Raw genomic sequence first — 23,419 nt, forward strand, 5'->3', positions numbered from 1 at the left:
TGAGAAGCTCGGTTTTGGTCATATTTAATTTCAGGTGGCATTCAGACATCCAGACAGCAATGTCAGACAGGGACGCTGAAACTTTGGTTTGGATGCAAGGTGAGATATCAGGGGTAGAAAGGTAGATTTGGGAGTCATCAGCATAGAGATGGTAGGAAAAGCCATGGGATGAGATTAATGAACCAAGGGAAGAAGTGTAGATAGAAAAGAGGAGGGGACCAAGAACAGAACCCTGAGGTACGCCGACAGGCAGAGGGATAGAAGTAAAAGAGGATCCACCAGAGTGAACACTAAAGGTGCGGAGGGAGAGGTAGGAAGAGAACCAGGAAAGGACAGAGCCCTGGAATCCAAGTGAGGACAGGGTATCGAGAAGTATGCTGTGATCGACAGTGTCAAAAGCAGCGGAAAGATCAAGAAGAATGAGGATGGAATATTGACCTCTGGATTTAGCCAGTAATAGGTCATTGGAGACTTTAGTAAGCGCAGTTTCGGTTGAGTGGAGAGGGCGAAAACCAGATTGTAGTGGGTCAAGAATAGCATGTGAGGAGAGAAAATCAAGGCAGCGGCAGTGAACAGCACGCTCAAGTAATTTGGAGAGAAAAGAAAGGAGGGAGATGGGTCGGTAATTAGAGGGACAAGTAGGGTTGAGTGAAGGCTTTTTAAGGAGAGATGTGACCACAGCATGTTTAAAGGCAGCAGGGACAGTCGCAGTGGAAAGTGAGAGGTTGAGAATGTGACAGATAAAAGGAATAAGAGCAGGAGAGATGGCATTAAGAAGGTGGGTGGGAATGGGATCAGAGGAGCAGGTGGTACATTTTGAGGAAGAAAGGAGAAGTGTAGTTTCCTCAATAGTAACTTCAGGAAAGGAGGAAAGGGAATGAGGGGAAGGAGAGAGAGAGAGGGGAATGGACTAGTGGAGGGAGAGGTGGTGAGGTAGAGAAAGCAAGGTTTATCTTTTGAACCTTGTTGTGAAAGAATTCAGCAAGGGTCTGAGGAGATAATGAAGGGGGAGTTGGGGGAGGGGGCACCTTGAGGAGAGAGTTCAATGTAGTGAAGAGAAGTCGAGGGTTAGAGCCAAGAGAGTTGGTCAGTTGGATATAATAATCCTGTTTGGCGCGTAAAAGAGCAGATTGGAAGGAGGTCAGCATGAACTTAAAGTGTAAGAAATCAATAAGGGCCCGAGATTTCCGCCAGAGGCGTTTGGCGGAGCGGGTACAGTGTTTCAAAGTTTATTGTCCCATGAGGGATTTGAGATCACAGGGTCATTACCTTTTAGGATGCTCCTTCTTTTCGTCAAGTTCATCTTGATGAAGATTGTGCTCGTATATTCTTTGTAGTGGAACCAACTATGTGGAATGCTCTTCCTTTGGAAATGCATCAGATTACTTCATTATTGATATTTAGAAAACAGTTAAAAACTCTTGTTTCGTGAAGCATTCTGTTGATTAATTATGTTAATTTTAGGCTGAATTTTGATTTTTTTTTTTTAATTTTTGCTATAGGTTTTATGTTTCATTTTATTGTACTATGAGGCATATTTTCAAAGCACTTTGGGAGGCTAAGTTCCATAGGTTTCTATGGAACTTTGGGAGGCTAAGTGCTTTGAAAATAAGCCTCTATATGTTTTAGTTTTGAGTTTCTCTCAACTTTTATGAGTGTAAGTTGTAATTCACCTAGATGCTTTGGATAGGCAGGATGTAAATTTGATAAATAAATAAGAGATCACATAATATTTTAGCAAACTCTCCAGTTTCAATCATCAGTCCATTAGCATCAATTTTGTATCATATTAAAAAAAAATAAAATCACCACCAGCGTCCATTCACCACAAAGCGAATGCTACATACCTGTAGAAGGTATTCTCCGAGGACAGCAGGCTGATTGTTCTCACTGATGGGTTGACGTCCTCGGCAGCCCCCTCCATCGGAAAGTTTACTAGCAAAGGCCTTTGCTAGTCCTCGCGCGCCCATGCGCACCGCGCATGCGCGGCCGTCTTCCCGCCCGAAACCGGCTCGAGCCGGCCAGTCCAGTATGTAGCAAGACAATACACTTCAAGGGAAGACTCAACTCCAAAGGGGAGGCGGGCGGGTTTGTGAGAACAATCAGCCTGCTGTCCTCGGAGAATACCTTCTACAGGTATGTAGCATTCGCTTTCTCCGAGGACAAGCAGGCTGCTTGTTCTCACTGATGGGGTATCCCTAGCCCCCAGGCTCACTCAAAACAACAACCATGGTCAATTGGGCCTCGCAACGGCGAGGACATAACTGAGATTGACCTAAAAAATTTACCAACTAACTGAGAGTGTAGCCTGGAACAGAACAAACAGGGCCCTCGGGGGGTGGAGTTGGATCCTAAAGCCCAAACAGGTTCTGAAGAACTGACTGCCCGAACCGACTGTCGCGTCGGGTATCCTGTTGCAGGCAGTAATGAGATGTGAATGTGTGGACAGATGACCACGTCGCAGCTTTGCAAATTTCTTCAATGGAGGCTGACTTCAAGTGGGCTACCGACGCAGCCATGGCTCTAACATTATGAGCCGTGACATGACCCTCAAGAGCCAGCCCCGCCTGGGCGTAAGTGAAGGAAATGCAATCTGCTAGCCAATTGGATATGGTGCGTTTCCCTACAGCCACTCCCCTCCTATTGGGATCAAAAGAAACAAACAATTGGGCGGACTGTCTGTGGGGCTGTGTCCGCTCCAGGTAGAAGGCCAATGCTCTCTTGCAGTCCAATGTGTGCAGCTGACGTTCAGCAGGGCAGGAATGAGGACGGGGAAAGAATGTTGGCAAGACAATTGACTGGTTCAGATGGAACTCCGACACAACCTTTGGCAAGAACTTAGGGTGAGTGCGGAGGACTACTCTGTTATGATGAAATTTGGTGTAAGGGGCCTGGGCTACCAGGGCCTGAAGCTCACTGACTCTACGAGCTGAAGTAACTGCCACCAAGAAAATGACCTTCCAGGTCAAGTACTTCAGATGGCAGGAGTTCAGTGGCTCAAAAGGAGGTTTCATCAGCTGGGTGAGAACGACATTGAGATCCCATGACACTGTAGGAGGCTTGACAGGGGGCTTTGACAAAAGCAAGCCTCTCATGAAGCGAACAACTAAAGGCTGTCCTGAGATCGGCTTACCTTCCACATGGTAATGGTAAGCACTGATTGCACTAAGGTGAACCCTTACAGAGTTGGTCTTGAGACCAGACTCAGACAAGTGCAGAAGGTATTCAAGCAGGGTCTGTGTAGGACAAGAGCGAGGATCTAGGGCCTTGCTGTCACACCAGACGGCAAACCTCCTCCAATGGAAGAAGTAACTTCTCTTAGTGGAATCTTTCCTGGAAGCAAGCAAGATGCGGGAGACACCCTCGGACAGACCCAAAGAGGCAAAGTCTACGCCCTCAACATCCAGGCCGTAAGAGCCAGCGACTGGAGGCTGGGATGCAGAAGTGCCCCTTCGTCCTGTGTGATGAGGGTCGGAAAACACTCCAATCTCCACGGTTCTTCGGAGGACAACTCCAGAAGAAGAGGGAACCAGATCTGGCGCGGCCAAAAAGGAGCAATCAGAATCATGGTACCTCGGTCTTGCTTGAGTTTCAACAAAGTCTTCCCCACCAGAGGTATGGGAGGATAAGCATACAGCAGGCCCTCCCCCCAGTCCAGGAGGAAGGCATCCGATGCCAGTCTGCCGTGGGCCTGAAGCCTGGAACAGAACTGAGGGACTTTGTGGTTCACTCGAGATGCGAAGAGATCTACCAAGGGGGTGCCCCACACCTGGAAGATCTGTCGTACCACACGGGAATTGAGCGACCACTCGTGAGGTTGCATAATCCTGCTCAACCTGTCGGCCAGACTGTTGTTTACGCCTGCCAGATATGTGGCTTGGAGCCCCATGCCGTGACGGCGAGCCCAGAGCCACATGCTGACGGCTTCCTGACACAGGGGGCGAGATCCGGTGCCCCCCTGCTTGTTGACATAGTACATGGCAACCTGGTTGTCTGTCTGAATTTGGATAATTTGGTGGGACAGCCGATCTCTGAAAGCCTTCAGAGCGTTCCAGATCGCTCGTAACTCCAGGAGATTGATCTGCAGATCGCGTTCCTGGAGGGACCAGCTTCCTTGGGTGTGAAGCCCATCGACATGAGCTCCCCATCCCAGGAGGGACGCATCCGTGGTCAGCACCTTTTGTGGCTGAGGAATTTGGAAGGGACGTCCCAGAGTCAAATTGGAGCAAATCGTCCACCAATATAGGGATTTGAGAAAACTCGTGGACAGGTGGATCACGTCCTCTAGACCCCCAGCGGCCTGATACCACTGGGAGGCTAGGGTCCATTGAGCAGATCTCATGTGAAGGCGGGCCATGGGCGTCACATGAACTGTGGAGGCCATGTGGCCCAGCAATCTCAACATCTGCCGAGCTGTGATCTGCTGGGACGCTCGCACCCGCGAGACGAGGGACAACAAGTTGGTGGCTCTCGTCTCTGGGAGATAGGCACGAGCCGTCCGAGAATCCAGCAGAGCTCCTATGAATTCGAGTCTCTGCACTGGGAGAAGATGGGACTTTGGATAATTTATCACAAACCCCAGTAGCTCCAGGAGGCGAATAGTCATCTGCATGGACTGCAGGGCTCCTGCCTCGGATGTGTTCTTCACCAGCCAATCGTCGAGATATGGGAACACGTGCACCCCCAGCTTGCGAAGTGCCGCTGCTACTACAGCCAAGCACTTTGTGAACACCCTGGGCGCAGAGGCGAGCCCAAAGGGTAGCACACAGTACTGGAAGTGGCGTGTGCCCAGCTGAAATCGCAGATACTGTCTGTGAGCTGGCAGTATCGGGATGTGAGTGTAGGCATCCTTCAAGTCCAGAGAGCATAGCCAATCGTTTTGCTGAATCATGGGGAGGAGGGTGCCCAGGGAAAGCATCCTGAACTTTTCTTTTACGAGATATTGGTTCAGGGCCCTTAGGTCTAGGATGGGACGCATCCCCCCTGTTTTCTTTTCCACAAGGAAGTACCTGGAATAGAATCCCAGCCCTTCCTGCCCGGATGGCACGGGCTCGACCGCATTGGCGCTGAGAAGGGCGGAGAGTTCCTCTGCAAGTACCTGCTTGTGCTGGAAGCTGTAAGACTGAGCTCCCGGTGGACAATTTGGAGGTTTTGAGGCCAAATTGAGGGTGTATCCTTGCCGGACTATTTGCAAAAACCCACTGATCGGAGGTTATGAGAGGCCACCTTTGGTGAAAAGCTATCAACCTCCCCCCCGACCGGCAGGTCGCCCGGCACTGACACTTGGATGTCGGCTATGCCCTGCTGGAGCCAGTCAAAAGCTCGCCCCTTGCTTTTGCTGGGGAGCCGCGGGGCCTTGCTGAGGCGCACGCTGCTGACGAGAGCGAGCGCGCTGGGGCTTAGCCTGGGCCGCAGGCTGTCGGGAAGGAGGATTGTACCTACGCTTACCAGAAGCATAGGGACCAGTCTTCCTTCCCCCGAAAAATCTTCTACCTGTAGAGGTAGATGCTGAAGGCTGCCGGCGGGAGAACTTGTCGAATGCGGTGTCCCGCTGGTGGAGAGACTCTACCACCTGCTCGACTTTTTCCCCAAAAATGTTGTCCGCACGGCAAGGCGAGTCCGCAATCCGCTGCTGGATTCTATTCTCCAGGTCGGCGGCACGCAGCCATGAGAGCCTGCGCATCACCACACCTTGAGCAGCGGCCCTGGACGCAACATCAAAAGTGTCATAAACTCCTCTGGCCAGGAATTTTCTGCACGCCTTCAGCTGCCTGACCACCTCCTGAAAGGCTTGGCTTGCTCAGGGGGAAGAGCATCAACCAAGCCCGCCAACTGCCGCACATTGTTCCGCATGTGTATGCTCGTGTAGAGCTGGTAAGACTGGATCTTGGCCACGAGCATAGAAGAATGGTAGGCCTTCCTCCCAAAGGAGTCTAAGGTTCTAGGGTCTTTGCCCGGGGGCGCCGAAGCATGCTCCCTAGAACTCTTAGCCTTCTTTAGGGCCAAATCCACAACTCCAGAGTCATGAGGCAACTGAGTGCGCATCAGCTCTGGGTCCCCATGGATCCGGTACTGGGACTCGATCTTCTTGGGAATGTGGGGATTACTTAATGGCTTGGTCCAGTTCGCAAGCAATGTCTTTTTCAGGACATGGTGCAAGGGAACAGTGGACGCTTCCTTAGGTGGAGAAGGATAGTCCAGGAGCTCAAACATTTCAGCCCTGGGCTCGTCCTCCACAACCACCGGGAAGGGGATGGCCGTAGACATCTCCCGGACAAAGGAAGCGAAAGACAGACTCTCAGGAGGAGAAAGCTGCCTTTCAGGAGAGGGAGTGGGATCAGAAGGAAGACCCCCAGACTCCTCGTCAGAGAAATATCTGGGGTCCTTCGTCCTCCCACGAGGCCTCACCCTCGGTGTCAGACACAAGTTCACGGACCTGTGTCTGCAACCTCGCCCGGCTCGACTCCGTGGAGCCACGTCCACGATGGGGGCGTCGAGAGGTAGACTCCCTCGCCCGCATCGGCGAAGCTCCCTCCGCCGACGTAGTCAGGGAGCCTTCCTGGGAGGTGGCCGCGGTCGGCACCGCACGCGGTACCGACGTCGGGGACCTCAACCTGGGCGATGGACCAGCCGGCGCCACGCTCGACGGTACCGGAGGCGCAAGCACCGCCGGTACCGGAGGGGTAGGGCGCAACAGCTCTCCCAGAATCTCTGGGAGAACGGCCCGGAGGCTCTCGTTCAGAGTGGCTGCAGAAAAAGGCTGAGAGGTCGATGCAGGCGTCGACGTCAGAACCTGTTCCGGGCGAGGAGGCTGTTCCGGGCTGTCCAGAGTGGAGCGCATCGACACCTCCTGAACAGAGGGTGAGCGGTCCTCTCGGTGCCGATGCCTGCTGGGTGCCGACTCCCTCGGCGACCCAGAGCTCTCGGTGCCGACACGGGGAGGAGACCGGTGTCGATGCTTCTTCGACTTCTTCCGAAGCATGTCACCGGAGCTCCCCGGCACCGAAGAGGAGGACGTAGAATCCATCCGTCGCTTCCTCGGGGCCGAGACCGAAGAAGGTCGATCCCGGGGGGGCTGTACCGCAGGAGCCCTCAGGGTAGGAGGAGACCCACCCGAAGGCTCACCGCCACCAGCAGGGGAATGGACAGCCCTCACCTGCACTCCTGACGATGCACCTCCGTCCGACGACATCAGCAGACGAAGTCTCGGTACCACCGACGTCGATGCAGTCGCCCGATGCCTCGGCGCCGATGCAGAGGTCCTATGCCTCGATGCAGTCGATGGAGCGGCAGCCAAGGAAGATGGTCCGGACGCTGACGACGTCGATGCACTCGATGCCTCCGGTGCCGATGCCGACGAAGAGCCCGAGAACAAAACGTTCCACTGGGCTAATCTCGCTACCTGAGTCCGCCTTTGTAACAGGGAACACAGACTGCAGTTCTGAGGGCGGTGCTGGGCCCCTAGACACTGAAGACACGCAGAGTGCCTATCAGTGAGCGAGATTACCCGGGCGCACTGGGTGCATTTCTTGAAGCCGCTGGAAGGCTTCGATGTCATGGGCGGAAAAATCACGCCGGCGAAATCAAAGGCCGAAATGGCGAAAATTGAAGCACCAAAATTTAAAGGGAGAAAAATCTCGACCGAGGCCAAACTAGGCCTACCCCGACAACGAAAAAAAACTTACGGGGCAAAAGCTGTGAAAATTACGGGAAGGGCAGAAAACCCGAAAGGGTCTTCCGGAACACTTCCGGAGCGCTTCCCGAACTTTTTCAACGAAAACCAAGGAAAAAAACACGTCGAAAAGGACGCGCGAGGTCGACTCTCTGGGGCACGAACGGCGTAACACGACCGTACCGAGCGCGGACGAAAGAAGACTGGCCGGCTCGAGCCGGTTTCGGGCGGGAAGACGGCCCGCGCATGCGCGGTGCGCATGGGCGCGCGAGGACTAGCAAAGGCCTTTGCTAGTAAACTTTCCGATGGAGGGGGCTGCCGAGGACGTCAACCCATCAGTGAGAACAAGCAGCCTGCTTGTCCTCGGAGAAATATAGTAACTCACATACTTAGTTTCAAAGACCTGTCTACTATAGGATTCAGTTTAACCTCTTAGTGTTAACACAAAGCATATTATAATAAAATTCCCCCCATTTGATCTGAATTGTTGACTCATTTTGAGCCTGGTTGGAATGTGCACTCTGGGGGTGGGCAGTTATTGAAGGTACCTGAATTGAAATGTTCTAGATTGGAATCTACCAGGAAAGGAGCAATTTGTTTTTTATTTAGTTCCGAGTTAATGGAATGCTTGTCCTCAGGCATTGTTTCGCTTTAAGCATCTCCTTAAAGCTAATTTTTTTTCTCAGGCATTTTAGATGGTACCTTGATTGTCAGTCCAGGTTATTTGCTTTTTATTCTTTTACTCTCTGTTTTATGACTGGGATGATTGATCTGCAACGATTGTGCTGTCCTATTTTTTTTAACGGAGTTCTTTTCCTTTCTTATATATATTTTTTGTAAACTACTGTGATCATTTTGTTGGATAAGCGATATATCAAATAATTCAATAAACTATAAGATGAGAATCTTTGATGTTAATATCCACCAAGGTCAAAAGCGATATAGTACATGACAGCAGATGAAGACCTGTACAGCCCATCCGGACTACTGCCCAAAACTTTGGCCAAGCATAACTTAATCATGTTATCTGAAGTCAACATATAACACAATGTGCCATTATATCCCTCTCTATACAATGCCTCATTATAAGGAGGGCTAGCTTCAGATTTACACAGACACAATACTTGAAAGCTGCTAACTTTCAGATTCTTTTCCAGAAAAGTTATATAGAAGTCTCTATACAACTCCCTCTTTTTGCTTAACCGCCATTAAAGCACTAGTCCCACAATCAAGTCACTTACCAAGTCTTCAACTGTCCACATTCCCAGGTCCATCCAAGTCCAGGGGTTATCACATGCCCTTTCCTCCATGTTCTGCCCTCGGACTTCACACATAAAAGCTGTGGGTTGGCTATTCCACTGGCAAGTTTGTAGATGACAATTTGCACTAATTGCGGCCAGAGTCATACCTGCTGCTTAGTTAGCTTACATCCCTCTATGCCCTGTTTAAAGTGTGAAGATCATTGAATTTTGCTTTTTCTATTTAGGGATCCTCTGTATTTATCCATTGAATTTAATTCATAGTAACGTAGAGGAGGATAATCGAACGGGGGCGCCCAACTCTAACGATGGCCCTGTAAAGGGGCGTGGCAACCCGTATTATCAAAACAAGATGGACGTCCATCTTTCGTTTTGATAATATGGTCGGGGATGCCCAAATCATGAAATTTAGGTCGCCCTTAGAGATGGTTGTCCCCAGTTTTCGGTGATAATGGAAAGCGAGGATGCCCATCTCAGAAGCGACCAAATCCAAGCCATTTGGTTGTGGGAGGAGCTAGCATTCGTAGTGCACTGGTCCCACTAACTGAATGGAAAAAGCCCTTCCCTTACCGATCCGGAAAGGAACGGGCATGCATGAAGGAAACTGCATGCAAATGAGCTGCTCGCTGATAGCTCATTTGCACACGATTTCCTTCCTAAGGAGAGGAAGCAACAGGCGTCCAAAATGTGGGTATTTCTCTGAGAAGGACATCCATGCCTTTGCTATGCCTCCGACACCCTCTTTATTTATTTATTTGGATTTTGGATCACAAGACCAGTGCTCTAACCACTAGGCCACTCTGCCACTCCTCCACTCTACTCCACTCCCTTGAAATGTGGCCATCCCTGTGGGGGGCAGTTGAGGACGTCCAAAATGTTTGAAAGAAGGACGTCCACGCCTTCGTTATGCCTCCGCTGACACACACGTACCTCCCCACCCCAGAGACCTGCATACTGCCCTCCCCCACAGGGATGGCCACATTTCAAGGGAGTGGAGTGGAGTAGCAGAGTGGCCTAGTGGTTAGAACACTGGTCTTGCAATCCAGAGATGGCTGGTTCAAATCCCACTGCCGCTACTTGTGATCCAAAATCCAAATAAAGAGGGTGTTGGAGGCATAGCAAAGGCATGGACATCCTTCTCACAGAAACATCCACATTTTGGACATCCTCAACTGCCATCGCAGGGATGGAGGCATAGTGAAGGATCCATTCTGAGATTGGATCCTCAGAAGCTTAGCCAAAATTGGGTGGCGGAGCAGGTGGGGGAAGAGAGGTTGGTAGTTGGGAGGCAAGGATAGTGGAGGGCAGACTTATACGGTCTGCCAGAGCCGGAGATGGGAGGCGGGACTGGTGCTTGGGAGGTAGGAAATTCTGCTGGGCAGACTTGTAAGGTCTGTGCCCTGAAAAAGGCAGGTACAAATCAAGGTAAGGTATACACATACAGTATGAGTTTATCTTGTTGGGCAGACTGGATGGACCGTGCAGGTCTTTTTCTGCCGTCATCTACTATGTTACTATGTTACATACTCTAAAAAAAGACAAAAGTTTTTGAAGTTGTTTTTTCGGGTGGGAGGTGGTTAGTGACCACTGGGAAGTCAGGGGAGGTCATCCCGATTCCCTCCGGTGGTCATCTGGTCAGTTCGGGCACCTTTTTGATGCTTGGTCATGAAAAAAATGGACCAAATAAAGTCAGCCAAATGCTCGTGAGGGACGCCCTTCTTTTTTCCATTATCGGCCAAGGACACCCATTTCTGTACACTGCCGACACACCCCCTTGAACTTTGGTCGTTCCCATGACGGAAAGCAGTTGAGGACGCCCAAAATTTGCTTTCGATTATGCCGATTTGGGCAACCTTAGGAGAAGGATGCCCATCTCCCAATTTGCGTCGGAATATGGGCGCCCTTCTCCTTCGAAAATAAGCAGGATAGTAACATAGTAGATAACAGCAGAAAAAGACCTGCATGGTCCATCCAGTCTGCCCAACAAGATAAACTACTTTTTGTGTATACCTTACCTTGATTTGTATCCGCCATTTTCAGGGCACAGACCGTAGAAGTCTGCCCAGCACTAGCCCCGCCTCCTAACCACTAGCCCCGCCTCCCACCACCGGCTCTGCCACCCAATCTCTGCTAAGCTTCTGAGGATTCATTCCTTCTGAACAGGATTCCTTTATGTTTATCCCACACATGTTTGAATTCCGTTACCGTTTTCATCTCCACCACCTCCCGCGGGAGGGCATTCCAAGTATCCACCATTCTCTCCGTGAAAAAATACTTCCTGACATTTTTCTTGAGTCTGCCCCCCTTCAATCTCATTTCATGTCCTCTAATTCTACCGCCTTCCCATCTACGGAAAAGGTTCGTTTGCAGATTAATACCTTTCAAATATTTGAACGTCTGTATCATATTGTCACGTATGTGAATGTTTCCTTGTCTATGCTCCCCTCGCCCTCTGGTGGCCAGAACCGGTGGCTGCTATGAACTGTCACACATTCCAGACTTCAATCCAGTCCGATCCGGATCTTCCAAGCTGCCAGACTTGTTTTTCTTATTTGGGCCTGAACAGCACCCATAGCTGCCTTGTGATTCCTGCAGTGAGCTTCAGCAGCTGATGGGCTTTATTAATCACCTGGAAACTTCTGTGTTTGCCTTTGTATCATCTAAGGTCCCTGGTTTGTTGGTGCTTTGTTGCACTTCTGCCTAGTCCAGTTTCTTGTTTGAGTTTCTTGTCCTGTTCTAGTTAGTCTGTGTGTAGTTTAGCTTAGGTTTATTGCTTATTTTCCTAGTCTTGTTTCTGGTCTGTCTTCCTGGTCTAGTTTCTGTTTGTCTGTGTCTCTTTCTTAGTGGCTGCGTGGCAGCTTTTAGTCCTGTCTCTTTTCTGTCAGTGTTTGTACCCTGTTTCAGTGGCTGCTTGTCAGCTTTCAGTTCCTGTCCTTTAGCTTGTCCATTTCCTGCTTTGTGTAGTATTGTCTGTCTGTGAGTCTTAGCCCAGTTCCTGCCTTGCTGCCCATGTACATTCCTTTCCCCTCTGACCCTCAGACCCTGTTCAGCCGAGTTGGTATCCAGTTCCTGCCCTGTCCGGTAAGTCCTGCCGGCTGCCTGCACCCAGGGGCTCAACTCCTGAGGAACGGAGGTCAAGTGCAGGTGAAGTCTAACTGTTCCTGTCAGAGTTCTGCCTTGTCTCTGGTGTTTGACTGCCACTGCTGCTCCACGGCAGTGGCCCAAGGGCTCACGAACCTAGTTTCTGCCTTGAAAACGTGACACATATCACCCCTGTTTCTCCTTTCCACCAGGGTATACATAGTCAGGTCAGCAAGTCTCTCCTCATATGTCTTGGAACGCAAATCCCTTACCATTCTCGTAGCTTTTCCTTGCACCGCTTCAATTCTTTTTACATCCTTAGCAAGATACGGCCTCCAAAACTGAACACAATACTCCAGGTGGGGCCTCACCAACGACTTATACAGGGGCATCAACACCTCCTTTCTTCTGCTGGTCACACCTCTCTCTATACAGCCTAGCAACCTTCTAGCTATGGCCACCACCTTGTCACACTGTTTCGTCACCTTCAGATCCTCAGATACTATCACCCCAAGATCCCTCTCCCTGTCTATACATATCAGACTCTCACCGCCTAACACATACATCTTCTGTGGATTTCTACTCCCTAAGTGCATCACTTTGCATTTCTTCGCATTGAATTTTAATTGCCAAACTTTAGACTATTCTTCTAGATTCTACAGATTCTTGCTCATGTTTTCCACTCCCTCCTGAGTGTCCACTCTGTTATCCAAGCATTGGGTGCAGTGATTCAGATGATTAATTTAAATCGATGGCCTGCATAGCTATTATTAGTTTCCCTAGTAGTTTTTTTTTAATGTACAGGTATGTGTGTTTTTTTGTGACTGCTTCTGTACTATTTGATAGTGGCATCCTTTTAGTATCTGTTTGACCACGGTGGTGAGTAAGCTAATGGAAACGCTTCTGGGCAGACTTCTACATTTCTGAAAAGGAGGATTGTGACATTTTTTGAACTACATGGAATACGAGACCAGAGGCAGCATGGCTTCACTAGTGGCAGGTCGTGACAGACAAATCTGACTGTCTACTTCGACTGGGTGACCAAACAGTTGGATAAGGGAGGGGCGCTTGATGTGGTATACTTGAATTTCAGCAAAGCCTTTGACACGGTTCCGCACAGGCGACTGATAAATAAATTGAGTTCCCTTGGTGCGGGACCTAGAGTAGCTGATTGGGTAAAAAATTGGTTGAATGGTAGGAGGCAGAGGGTGGTGGTAGATGGAGCTTGCTCTGAAGAAAAGGAGGTCGTCAGTGGAGTACCGCAGGGATCGGTCCTATGGCCGGCTCTTTTTAACGTCTTTGTGAGCGATATTGCGGAAGGGCTGTCTGGTAAGGTTTGTTTCTTTGCGGATGATACTAAACTCTGCAACAGGGTGGACACCTGGAGGGTATGAATGACATGAGGAAGGACCTAGCGAAGCTGGAGGAATGGACCGATATTTTGCCACTACGGTTTAATCCCAAAAAATGCAGGGTCATGCACTTGGGCCCCAAAAATAAGTACATAAGTACGTAAGTATTGCCATACTGGGAAAGACCAAAGGTCCATCGAGCCCAGCATCCTGTTTCCAATAGTGGCCAATCCAGGTCACAAATACCCGGCAAGATCCCAAAAATGTACAAAACATTTTATACTGCTTATCCCAGAAATAGTGGATTTTCCCCAAGTTCATTTAATAACGGTCTATGGACTTTTCCTTTAGAAAGCCGTCCAAACCTTTTTTAAACTCCGCTAAGCTAACCGCCTTTACCACATTCTCTGGCAACGAATACCAGAGTTTAAAAGAAAAATGTTCTCTGATTCGTTTTAAATTTACTGTATTGTAGCTTCATCGCATGCCCCCTAGTCCTAGTATTTTTGGAAAGCGTGAACAGACACATCACATCTACCCATTCAACTCCACTCATTATTTTATAGACCTCTATCATATCTCCCCTCAGCCGCCTTTTCTCCAAGTTGAAGAGCACTAGCCACTTTAGCCTTTCCTCATAGGGAAGTTGTCCCATCCCCTTTATCATTTTCGTCACCCTTCTCTGCACTTTTTCTAATTCCACTATCTTTTTTGAGATGCAGCGACCAGAATTGAACACAATATTCGAGGTGTGGTCGCACCATGGAGCGATACAAAGGCATTATAACATCCTCATTTTTGTTTTCCATTCCTTTCCTAATAATACCTAACATTCTATTTGCTTTCTTAGCTGCAGCAGCACACTAAGCAGAAGGTTTCAACGTATCATCAACGACGACACCTAGATCCCTTTCTTGGTCCGTGACTCCTAACGTGGAACCTTGCATGACGTAGCTATAATTCGGGTTCCTCTTTCCCACATGCATCACTTTGCACTTGCTCACATTAAATGTCACCTGCCATTTAGACACCCAGTCTCCCAGTCTCGTAAGGTCCTCTTGTAATTTTTCACAATCTTCCCGTGATTTAACGACTTTGAATAACTTTTTGTCATCAGCAAATTTAATTACCTCATTAGTTACTCCCATCTCTAGGTCATTTATAAATATGTTAAAAAGCAGCGGTCCCAGCACAGAGCCCTGGGGAACCCCACTAACTACCCTTCTCCATTGAGAATACTGTCCATTTAACCCTACTCTCTGTTTTCTATCATTTAACCAGTTTTTAATCAATAATAGAACACTACCTCATATCCCATGACTCTCCAATTTCCTCTGGAGTCTTTCAAGAGGTACCTTGTCAAACGCTTTCTGAAAATCCAGATACACAATATCAACCGGCTCCCCTTTATCCACATGTTTGTTCACCCCTTCAAAGACATGTAGTAGATTGGTGAGACAAGATTTCCCTTCACTAAATCCATGTTGACTTTGTCTCATTAACCCATGCTTTTGAATATGCTCTGTAATTTTTTTCTTAATAATAGTCTCTACCATTTTGCCCGGCACCAACATCAGACTCACCGGTCTATAATTTCCCGCATCTCCTCTGGAACCTTTTTTAAAAATCGGTGTTACATTGGCCACCCTCCAATCTTCCGGTACCACGCTTGATTTTAAGGATAAATTACATATTTCTAACAATAGCTCTGCAAGCTCATTTTTCAGTTCTATCAGTACTCTGGGATGAATACCATCCGGTCCAGGAGATTTGCTACTCTTCAGTTTGTAGAACTGCCCCATTACATCCTCCAGGTTTACAGAGAATTCATTAAGTTTCTCTGACTCATCAGCTTCGAATACCATTTCCGGCACCGGTATCCCACCCAAATCTTCCTCGGTGAAGACCGAAGCGAAGAATTCATTTAATCACTCCGCTACGGCTTTGTCTTCCCTGATCGCCCCATTTACTCCTCGGTCATCTAGAGGTCCAAATGATTCTTTTGCCGGCTTCCTGCTTTTAATATACCTAAAAAAAAATTTTACTATGTGTTTTTGCGTCCAACGCAATCTTTTTCTCGAAGTCCCTCTTAGCTTTCCTTATCAGCATTTTGCATTTGACTTGACATTCCTTATGCCGTTTCTTATTATTTTCAGTCAGTTCCTTCTTCCATTTTCTGAAGGATTTTCTTTTAGCTCTAATAGCTTCCTTCACCTCACTATTTAACCACGCCACCTGTCGTTTGGTCTTCCGTCCTCCTTTTTTAATACGTGGAAGAGAGGAGGGAGAGAGGATACATGATAGAAACGTTTAAATATCTCAAGGGCATTTATGTACAGGAAGAGAGCCTTTTTCAAATGAAGGAGAGCTCTGGAATGAGGGGGCATATGACAAAGTTAAGAGGGAATAGGCTTAGGAGTAATCTAAGGAAGTACTATTTCACAGAAAGGGTGGTGGAGGCATGGAATAGCCTTCCGGTGAAGGTGGTAGAGTAGAGGAGTGTTCCAGAATTTTAAAAGGCATGGGATAAGCATGTGGGATCTCTTAGGAACAGGAAGAATTAGGGGTTACAGAGGATGGGCAGACTGGATGGGTCATATGGCCTTTATCTGCCATCATGTTTCTATGTTTCTATCTATTATTTTAAGATTACACTAAAAAAACAAACTACCTAGACCTAGAACATAGTTGTTCATCATAAACTAATAGGGTAGGCACACGATATTTATAATGTTGTAATGGTTATGGTGCTGTATTATTCCCAATTAGTTTTCCTCGGATCATCAGAATGCACTGCATCAATGCTGCTTGTTATAACTTCATAGAGCAGCGATCCACAATTTTCCTATGAATTTTCCTTTATATCAGAAACTTTCTTATGTTCAGAATATTTAAACTCAATATCCTAGTATTACTTAACTGGCAGTGCAGCTTTCAGTGTAGCGAGAACCTCCACCAACATGGCCAGATTTCGAATCTGCATCAGGGAGAAGGTTCAATTTTTAACTGCAACACCGTTCTCTTTTTTGAAGCCAAGGGTAAACAAGTTAAATCTTTTTTTTACAAGATGCCACTCATTTGCTTAGGGAATTACTAAATATAACTGTTTCTTCTACTAGCATTTTAGTATCCCTTGATGTGGTGACACTTTACACCAAAATACCTCAAAGTGAGGCTTTGGCTATTATAAATCAGGTGTTAGAGAAACAGTTGCCACCTCAGATGATTTCCACTGATTTTTATGGTCAAGTTAACATAATTGGTGATACAAAAGAATTACTTTTACTATGGTGGGTCTTTTTATGCACAAAAACAGAGGGTGGCTAAGGGGAACATCATTAGCTCCATCTGTGGTTACATTAGATCTCCTTTATCCTTCCCAGTGGTTTAAGAAAATTTCTTTTTTGGAAATGGTTTCTTTTACATTACATTTGGGTTTATATCCCCACTAATACCTTTTCAGTTCTAAGAGGTTTACAAGGTTTTTGTCGAGATCAGAACATTCCTCAGAGTTACAATAGTTGCTTTGGAGATAAGCAGAAGTTTAACTACAGTACATATTTCTTAAATAAGTAAGTTTTTTACTTTTTCGAAACATGAGATAAAATAATGTAGGGGAGTACATTCCAGCAATGTCTTTCCAAAGTCTGGCAGCTTGATGGCAAGAGATTTGTCGGAGTGCTAGTCTCTTCTTGCCTTTGGGAGAAGAGAAGTGAAGAAATTGGCAGCGGAGGCTTGTCTTCTTGATTTTGTTGAGGTTGCAAAGTGTGCTAGAAGATAGCTGGGGATCAGTCCTTGCAGTGTTTTCAAGAGGAAATAGGCCAGTTTGTAGAATATTCTCGCCTCAATGAGGAGCCAGTGTAGTTTTATGTAGGAGTGGGAGACGCTGTCGAATTTTGATAGCCTGAAGATTAGTCTGATTGCAGTATTTTGAATGGTTTGAAGTCTCTTGAGCAAGGTTTTTGTGCAGCCTAGATATATTAGATTGCAGTAGTCAAGAGATGATAGTACCAGTGTACCATTCATATTGGTTGATTTCAAAGTATTTCCGAATGGTGCGGTGCTTTCTCATTAGGTGGAAGCATTTTTTGGCCAGGGCATCGACTTGCGCTTTCAGAGATAGAGCACTGTCGATTTGAATGCCTAGGAGTTTAATGGTAGGAGAGAGATTGAAGTTCACTTGGTTGATGGTAATTGACTTAGGGATTTGGTCTAGTTTTGTGCTGAAGCATAAAAATGTGTTCTTTTCAATGTTGAGTTTTAGCCTGTGGGCATGCACCTATCTTCTAGTAGGTTGATGCATTGCTGGACCCTAGATACATCTATTTTAAGAATTGATTGTATGGGGATTAATACTGAGATATCATTGGCGTAAGTGTAGTAGAGAAAGCCATTTTTATCTAGGAGTGAGCTTAAGGACCAGAGGAAAATGTTGAACAGTGGGATACATCTGTGTTTACTTTGACCCTGTATGATCTACTTTCTAAGAAGCCTCTGAACTTTTTTTTTTTTTTTTTAATTTATTTATTGCATTTGTATCCCACATTTTCCCACCTCTTTGCAGGCTCAATGTGGCTTACAATACATCATGAATAGTGGAATTACATAGAGAATAGACATTTAGTGTTACAGAAAGATCATTTGGCAAAATGATAATGAAGAAACATGATAGTAGTATAACAATCAGATATTATAAGACAATGCTGAATATATGTGGAGGAGTTGTGTATATTTACATTGGTTGATCTTTGTAGTATGCCTTGTTAAAGAGAGAGGTCTTCAGCAGTTTGCGGAAGTTCATTTTAGGACATTACCTGCAATTCCCATTTCTGCGAGGTTCCATAGTAAGACAGTATGGTCTACTAGGTTGAATGCTGAGGAAAGATCAAATTGAAGTAGCAGTGCGCTTTTTCCTTCACAACAGTAGTCGGACATGGTCTAACATGGAGTTTAGAACTGTTTCTGTGCTGAAAAGCACACAGAATCCCGATTGCGATGATGGGAGAATGTCATACAAGTCCAAGAAGTGAGTGAGCTGTAGGGTTACCATTCCCTCCGTTAGTTTAGTAAAGAAAGGAATGGAGGCTACCGGTCTATAGTTGAAGACCAGTTGACTAGGCTGGTTACGTTCTTTTGGTATTGGTGTAATGATGATTTCAGCCAAGCTTTGGGAAAATATTCCTAAAATACGTGGCTGATTGATCCATGAAAAGACATTATTGCGGAACATTGTCAGGGCGGTGGTCATTAAGCAGGGATGGCAGATGTCTAGTATGCAGTAGGAGGTAGCATACTTTGAGAATAGTTTGGTAAAAGTAGGCCAGTTTGTGTTATCAAATTCCTTCCAGGTTCTGTTTGCAGGGGTGCCTTCTTTGGGAGATAAGGATGCTAGTGTGTAAACATCTTTGTTGGTGGTGGAGGGCAGTCCAGTTCTAAGGTTAATCACCTTATCTTGGAAATATGCAGCCAGTTGGTTTGCCAAGGGGAGCTTCTCTTTCGCATGCTCTTCAGGTTTGGAAGGTGTAGTAAGTGATTTGACAATGGATAACAGTTGTTTCATGTTACATCCCCCTTTTTGGATCAACTCTGAGTAATATTTTTTTCTGGATAAGGTTGTGGCTTTTTTGTAGATATTGACTGCTGCTCGCCAGTTGGTCCTAGATAGATTGGATTTCTCTTTAATTCATTTGCATTCTAGTTTTCTGCATTCATGATTTAGTTTCAGAAGGTCTGGGATGAACCATTTTTCACTTTTCTATATCACTCTGGCTTTGGAGTGGAGGGGTGTTATCTCATCCAGGGTTCCGAGGCCGATTTTTGGCCAGTCGATTTCTAGATCGAGTAGATCTAAATCTTGATAACATTCTTGTCATCTGGGAGGATTCTAAGGAGTCTGTTCTTTCATTTTTTGAATGGTTAAATTCTTTGAGCCCCCATTTGCATTCACTTGGACTTTTCACATGTCCAAGATTGATTTCTTGTATGTTCATATTTTTAAAAGGGGTAATCAGCTCCTTACTACTCTGTATAGAAAGTCTGTGGCTAGAAACACCTTTTTACATTTTGATAGTTTTCACCTCTATCATTTACGATCAAATTTACTAGTCTGTTTTTAAAATCCAACGTATTTGTTCATTGGAAATGAATTTTTTGCTCCATGCTAAAGAATTGTGCCATCGTTACCTTATTAGAGGGTATCCTAGATCTGTGACAAGGAAAGCAATTTGTACATGCTAAATTTGTACATAGGGATGCTCTCCTCAAGTATAATATGCAGACTAGTCAAGATCATTTAGCAGTTGTGTTTCCTTATACTATGGAGATAGCACTGGTAGTATCTCTGATATTTAAGTACTGGCCGGTATTTTCCTTACATCAATGTTTCAGTGAGCCCCCATTGATAGCTTACACTCATGGCTGGTCTTTGGGAAAACTACTTTCATATAAACGGTTGAATTATGCTCAAGATCTAATAGATACCATGGGTCACAATAAGTGCAAAAATTGCCAGTGGTGTGAATATACCATGGAGGGTTTAGAATGAGTACTTCCTACAACTGGCAACAGGTTTATTGCAAGACACCACACTACTTGTAAGTCTAACAATGTGATTTATTTAATTAAATGTCCTTGTGAACTGTTGTATGTTAGGCGTTCATGTTGCCCTTTTAAGTTGCGATTAAATGAACATAAGTCATGAATTAAGAATGGTGTAGTGTTGACGCCTTTAGTTACTCACTGTATTATTATTATTATTACATTTGTACCCCGTGCTTTCCCACACAATGCAGGCTCAATGCGGCTTACATAGTAATTTGAAATACAAAGTTAATAGAATTTTAATAAAACAGTAGTAAAACAATGTAAAGTTGGGCTTAGTAGTGTATGAAAAGTTGAGCTAGATAATATATGACAAGGATAAAAGAGGGTAGACAGGATAGGATAGTGTAATTTGGGAGAAAGAGTAAGGAGGGATAAAATTAAGGAGAGATGGAAAGAGAAGGATGGGAGGTTGGTATTTAAGTCAAACCAGAATTGGGGGTGGAAGTTGGCGAGATTAGGTTGGGGCATTTGGGTAGGCTTGCTTAAAGAGATAAGCTTTCAGCATTTTTCTAAAGGGCAAGAAGTCGTTTATTAATCGGATTGGTCTGGGATAGAGAAGGAAACATATGGGAGGATTTAAAATGGCGGGTTATTGATATAATTAAATTGGGAATTGAGGGGGGAGTGACCTCAACAGACTACTGAACTATAAGGAGCAGAGGTGGATTTTTGTTTTGAATACAATGTCTCCAGCGGGATTGAAGCTCACAGCTGTGAAGGACTTTTGACTGGATGGGTGAGTCAGCTGGTTTGTTTTTAAGCTTTATGTCACACACTATTTTCTCACACTTTGTGAAGGTACTAGGTGGTGTGACGTTGTGAATTGTGAGTATTTTTTAGAGACCTATTCAATTATGTATATTGATCTTATGATTTGATGTCTGTATATTTTGGTTCATTGTAGGACCTTCCCTGATGCAGCTGTGAAACATGGCCCATGTTGGACAGTCTGCAATTTGAGATAAGTGCTCTTTGTTATTACATATGAAGGTCTTTATGACTTATTTTTTAATGAATGTTTTTATAAGAGTAAGCCAAAGCACGCTGTTGACCCGATGAAGAGGCTAGGTGAACCATGAGTGATAGGCTCATGTGAAAGAGTCACCACTGGAGTCAGTGAATTTGGGAAATGTTTGGTTGGCATTGGGTGTGTTTGGCTGCGAGAGAAAGAGAGAGCATGGCTGGAAGCCAACTGGGAGAAAGGCTGTGTTCCCCAGCCTGAAGAAATGAGCTCTGGACAGGTTTTCCCAAGCCTGTCCAGTGGGAAACCTGAGTTGCTGGAAACTGCACACTGAACAGGGAAGAACCAGTGGCAGGCTTTCTAAATTATAAGCTGTTTTATTCTGGTTCATGTTTTATGTGCAAGCAGCCAAGGGGTACTACAAGGAGTATCTGCTTTTCCTAGGAGTCTGTGTGATCTTTTCAGAGCTTGAACTGTTTGCCTGAAGCTTAACCCAAGCAAGTCTGTGGAACTGCTGAGAACTGAATTTCTTTTTCTTTTTGCACTGAGATTTTGTTTGACCAGAAGGCCACACTGACTTGTTTTTGCATGTTATTTGGACAGTGGAGGAAGGGGAAAAAGCCTCCCCGCTTGTGTTTGGACATTTGTGCTTGGAACCTATTTTGACACTCAAATGGAAACTGTGTTTTTACTTAATAACGCCAGTTTTAATTTCTAGCCAAGTCTTTATTTTTCCCAACCTATTGTTCTGTTTGGGGGGGGGGGGTGTTCTTTAGGCTGCTGTAATATGTTTCTTTTCATAAATGCTGGTGAAGGTTTAGAAATAAAAGGCCTGTTATTTACCTCGTACAGAGCCCTGAAGGCCCGAGCAAATAAACTACCTTCCTTGGGAAGGGGGGAGGGGGCACTGTGACTATCTGGTATTTCTGCAGTGTTAAACTGTCTGCTAATTGACCTGTTGTATTTTTATGGGAGTTAGAGTGCACTTTTCAGCCTACAGCTCTTCCTGTGCAACACTTTGGGTATGACGATATAAAAAGTGGCGACAACTTTACTATGGTGAACTACCAGGGATTAGAGCCCCTTATAACAGTGAAAGGACTTACACACAAAAAAATTGGGCAAATGGTGCCAAAATTAGTCACATACAGATTTCCAGACATGAGCTGAGGAAAGCTAGAGAAGCACATCTTTATTGCTCTGCAGAAATAGTGGGAAGGTGCATGCGTGTGCTGTGCAACACCCTAAAAAATTGTAAACAAGGTGGTGAGCATTCCTGCACTGGCTCCATTGGATGATGTCACCCAGTTATCCTACTTATTCATTTATTTATAACACTTATAATCCACACTATCTGCAATTCTAGGCAGATTTTAAGATCACATATATAAAAGCAAATACTTGTCCTTGGAGGAAAAATAATGATTCAGACAGTGCGTGTGAGACCCAGCCCAGGATATGAGAGACACACACATCACCTCATAGTTGCAGAGACAAAATCATGGCATTTTTAGGAATGTGTACTTCTGACCATTACCAATGATGTCAAACTCCATTGCAGAACCCTTTGTGTCACTCTACTCAGGACTTTTGACTTTCTTTCTTCCACCCTCTTCCCTCTGCCTCTCAGGAGCTTTTTCTTGAGTCCCTAATGCTCTTCCTCATTCTCTGCCTTTTCTCTTCCAACTCCATACTCACAATGTTTGTCATTCTGTATTTACAATGGCCTAGATACCATGGCCAGGTGCAAGAGTATTTGGTGCCCTAGGCAAACCGTCAGCCTTACATGTTCCCCTCCTCACCCCTGCTCAATTAACTTCCAGGCCCCTAATCTGTCCCCTCTAAGACATCATGCTTTTAAATATTAAACTTCTGTGTGGGCATGTGAGAATAATAAGGACAATTTCCAAAAGTCATTACTCAGGTACATTAGCTGTTTGAAAATTGCCCCCCCCCCCCCCTCCTGCAGGTAAAAGTGTGCATTGATAGTTCTTTGAATTTGTGTGGTACCCTAGGCAACTGCCTTGTCTTGCCTGACACTAATACAGGTCTCTTCAACAAATCAGTACACTTTCAAGTTGTATTTCTGTTGGATGAAATCATTAGAGAGCAGCAAATGAAGGTCTTTACTTGGTCTCGTAGTTCCAAATACGGACAGAGCGATCCAGGGAACAAGTAGCGATAAGGGGTTTGCGAATGCAGGTATCCAAACCAGTGATGGAGGCCGAATGTAAAGAGTGAGTCAGATATTCAAAATGAGCTGCTTCTCCCTAAAAAGGAAAGATATGATATCTCTGATGTTCCTGAAGTGAAACAGAGAATACATATGCCATTCACAGAGCAGGCACTGAATCTGGAAAGGGAAGGGGTCACTGAGCGTGGGATACACCAATGCTTACGGGCATTAAACTCATTAATGTGCCTCAAGAGAGACCCTGAGCTTGAGGGATGGGGTTTAATCCTAAACTTTCTGACAGGAGAGGCCCTGAGC

The 23,419-nt window shown here is 45.9% G+C and overlaps 1 protein-coding gene across 1 annotated transcript in view; it reads right to left on the reverse strand.

Moving 5' to 3' along the window:
- CFAP57 (cilia and flagella associated protein 57) overlaps window positions 1-23,419 on the reverse strand; it is a 457,479-nt gene that overhangs the window by 314,977 nt on the left and 119,083 nt on the right. Inside the window, exon 7 of the mRNA XM_030205491.1 lies at window positions 23,059-23,198. Within this exon, the coding sequence (XP_030061351.1) occupies window positions 23,059-23,198 (140 nt within the window). The remainder of the gene's footprint in view (window positions 1-23,058; window positions 23,199-23,419) is intronic.

The sequence above is a fragment of the Microcaecilia unicolor genome, chromosome 6 (genome assembly GCF_901765095.1).
Source record: "Microcaecilia unicolor chromosome 6, aMicUni1.1, whole genome shotgun sequence".
Lineage (NCBI taxonomy): Eukaryota > Metazoa > Chordata > Amphibia > Gymnophiona > Siphonopidae > Microcaecilia > Microcaecilia unicolor.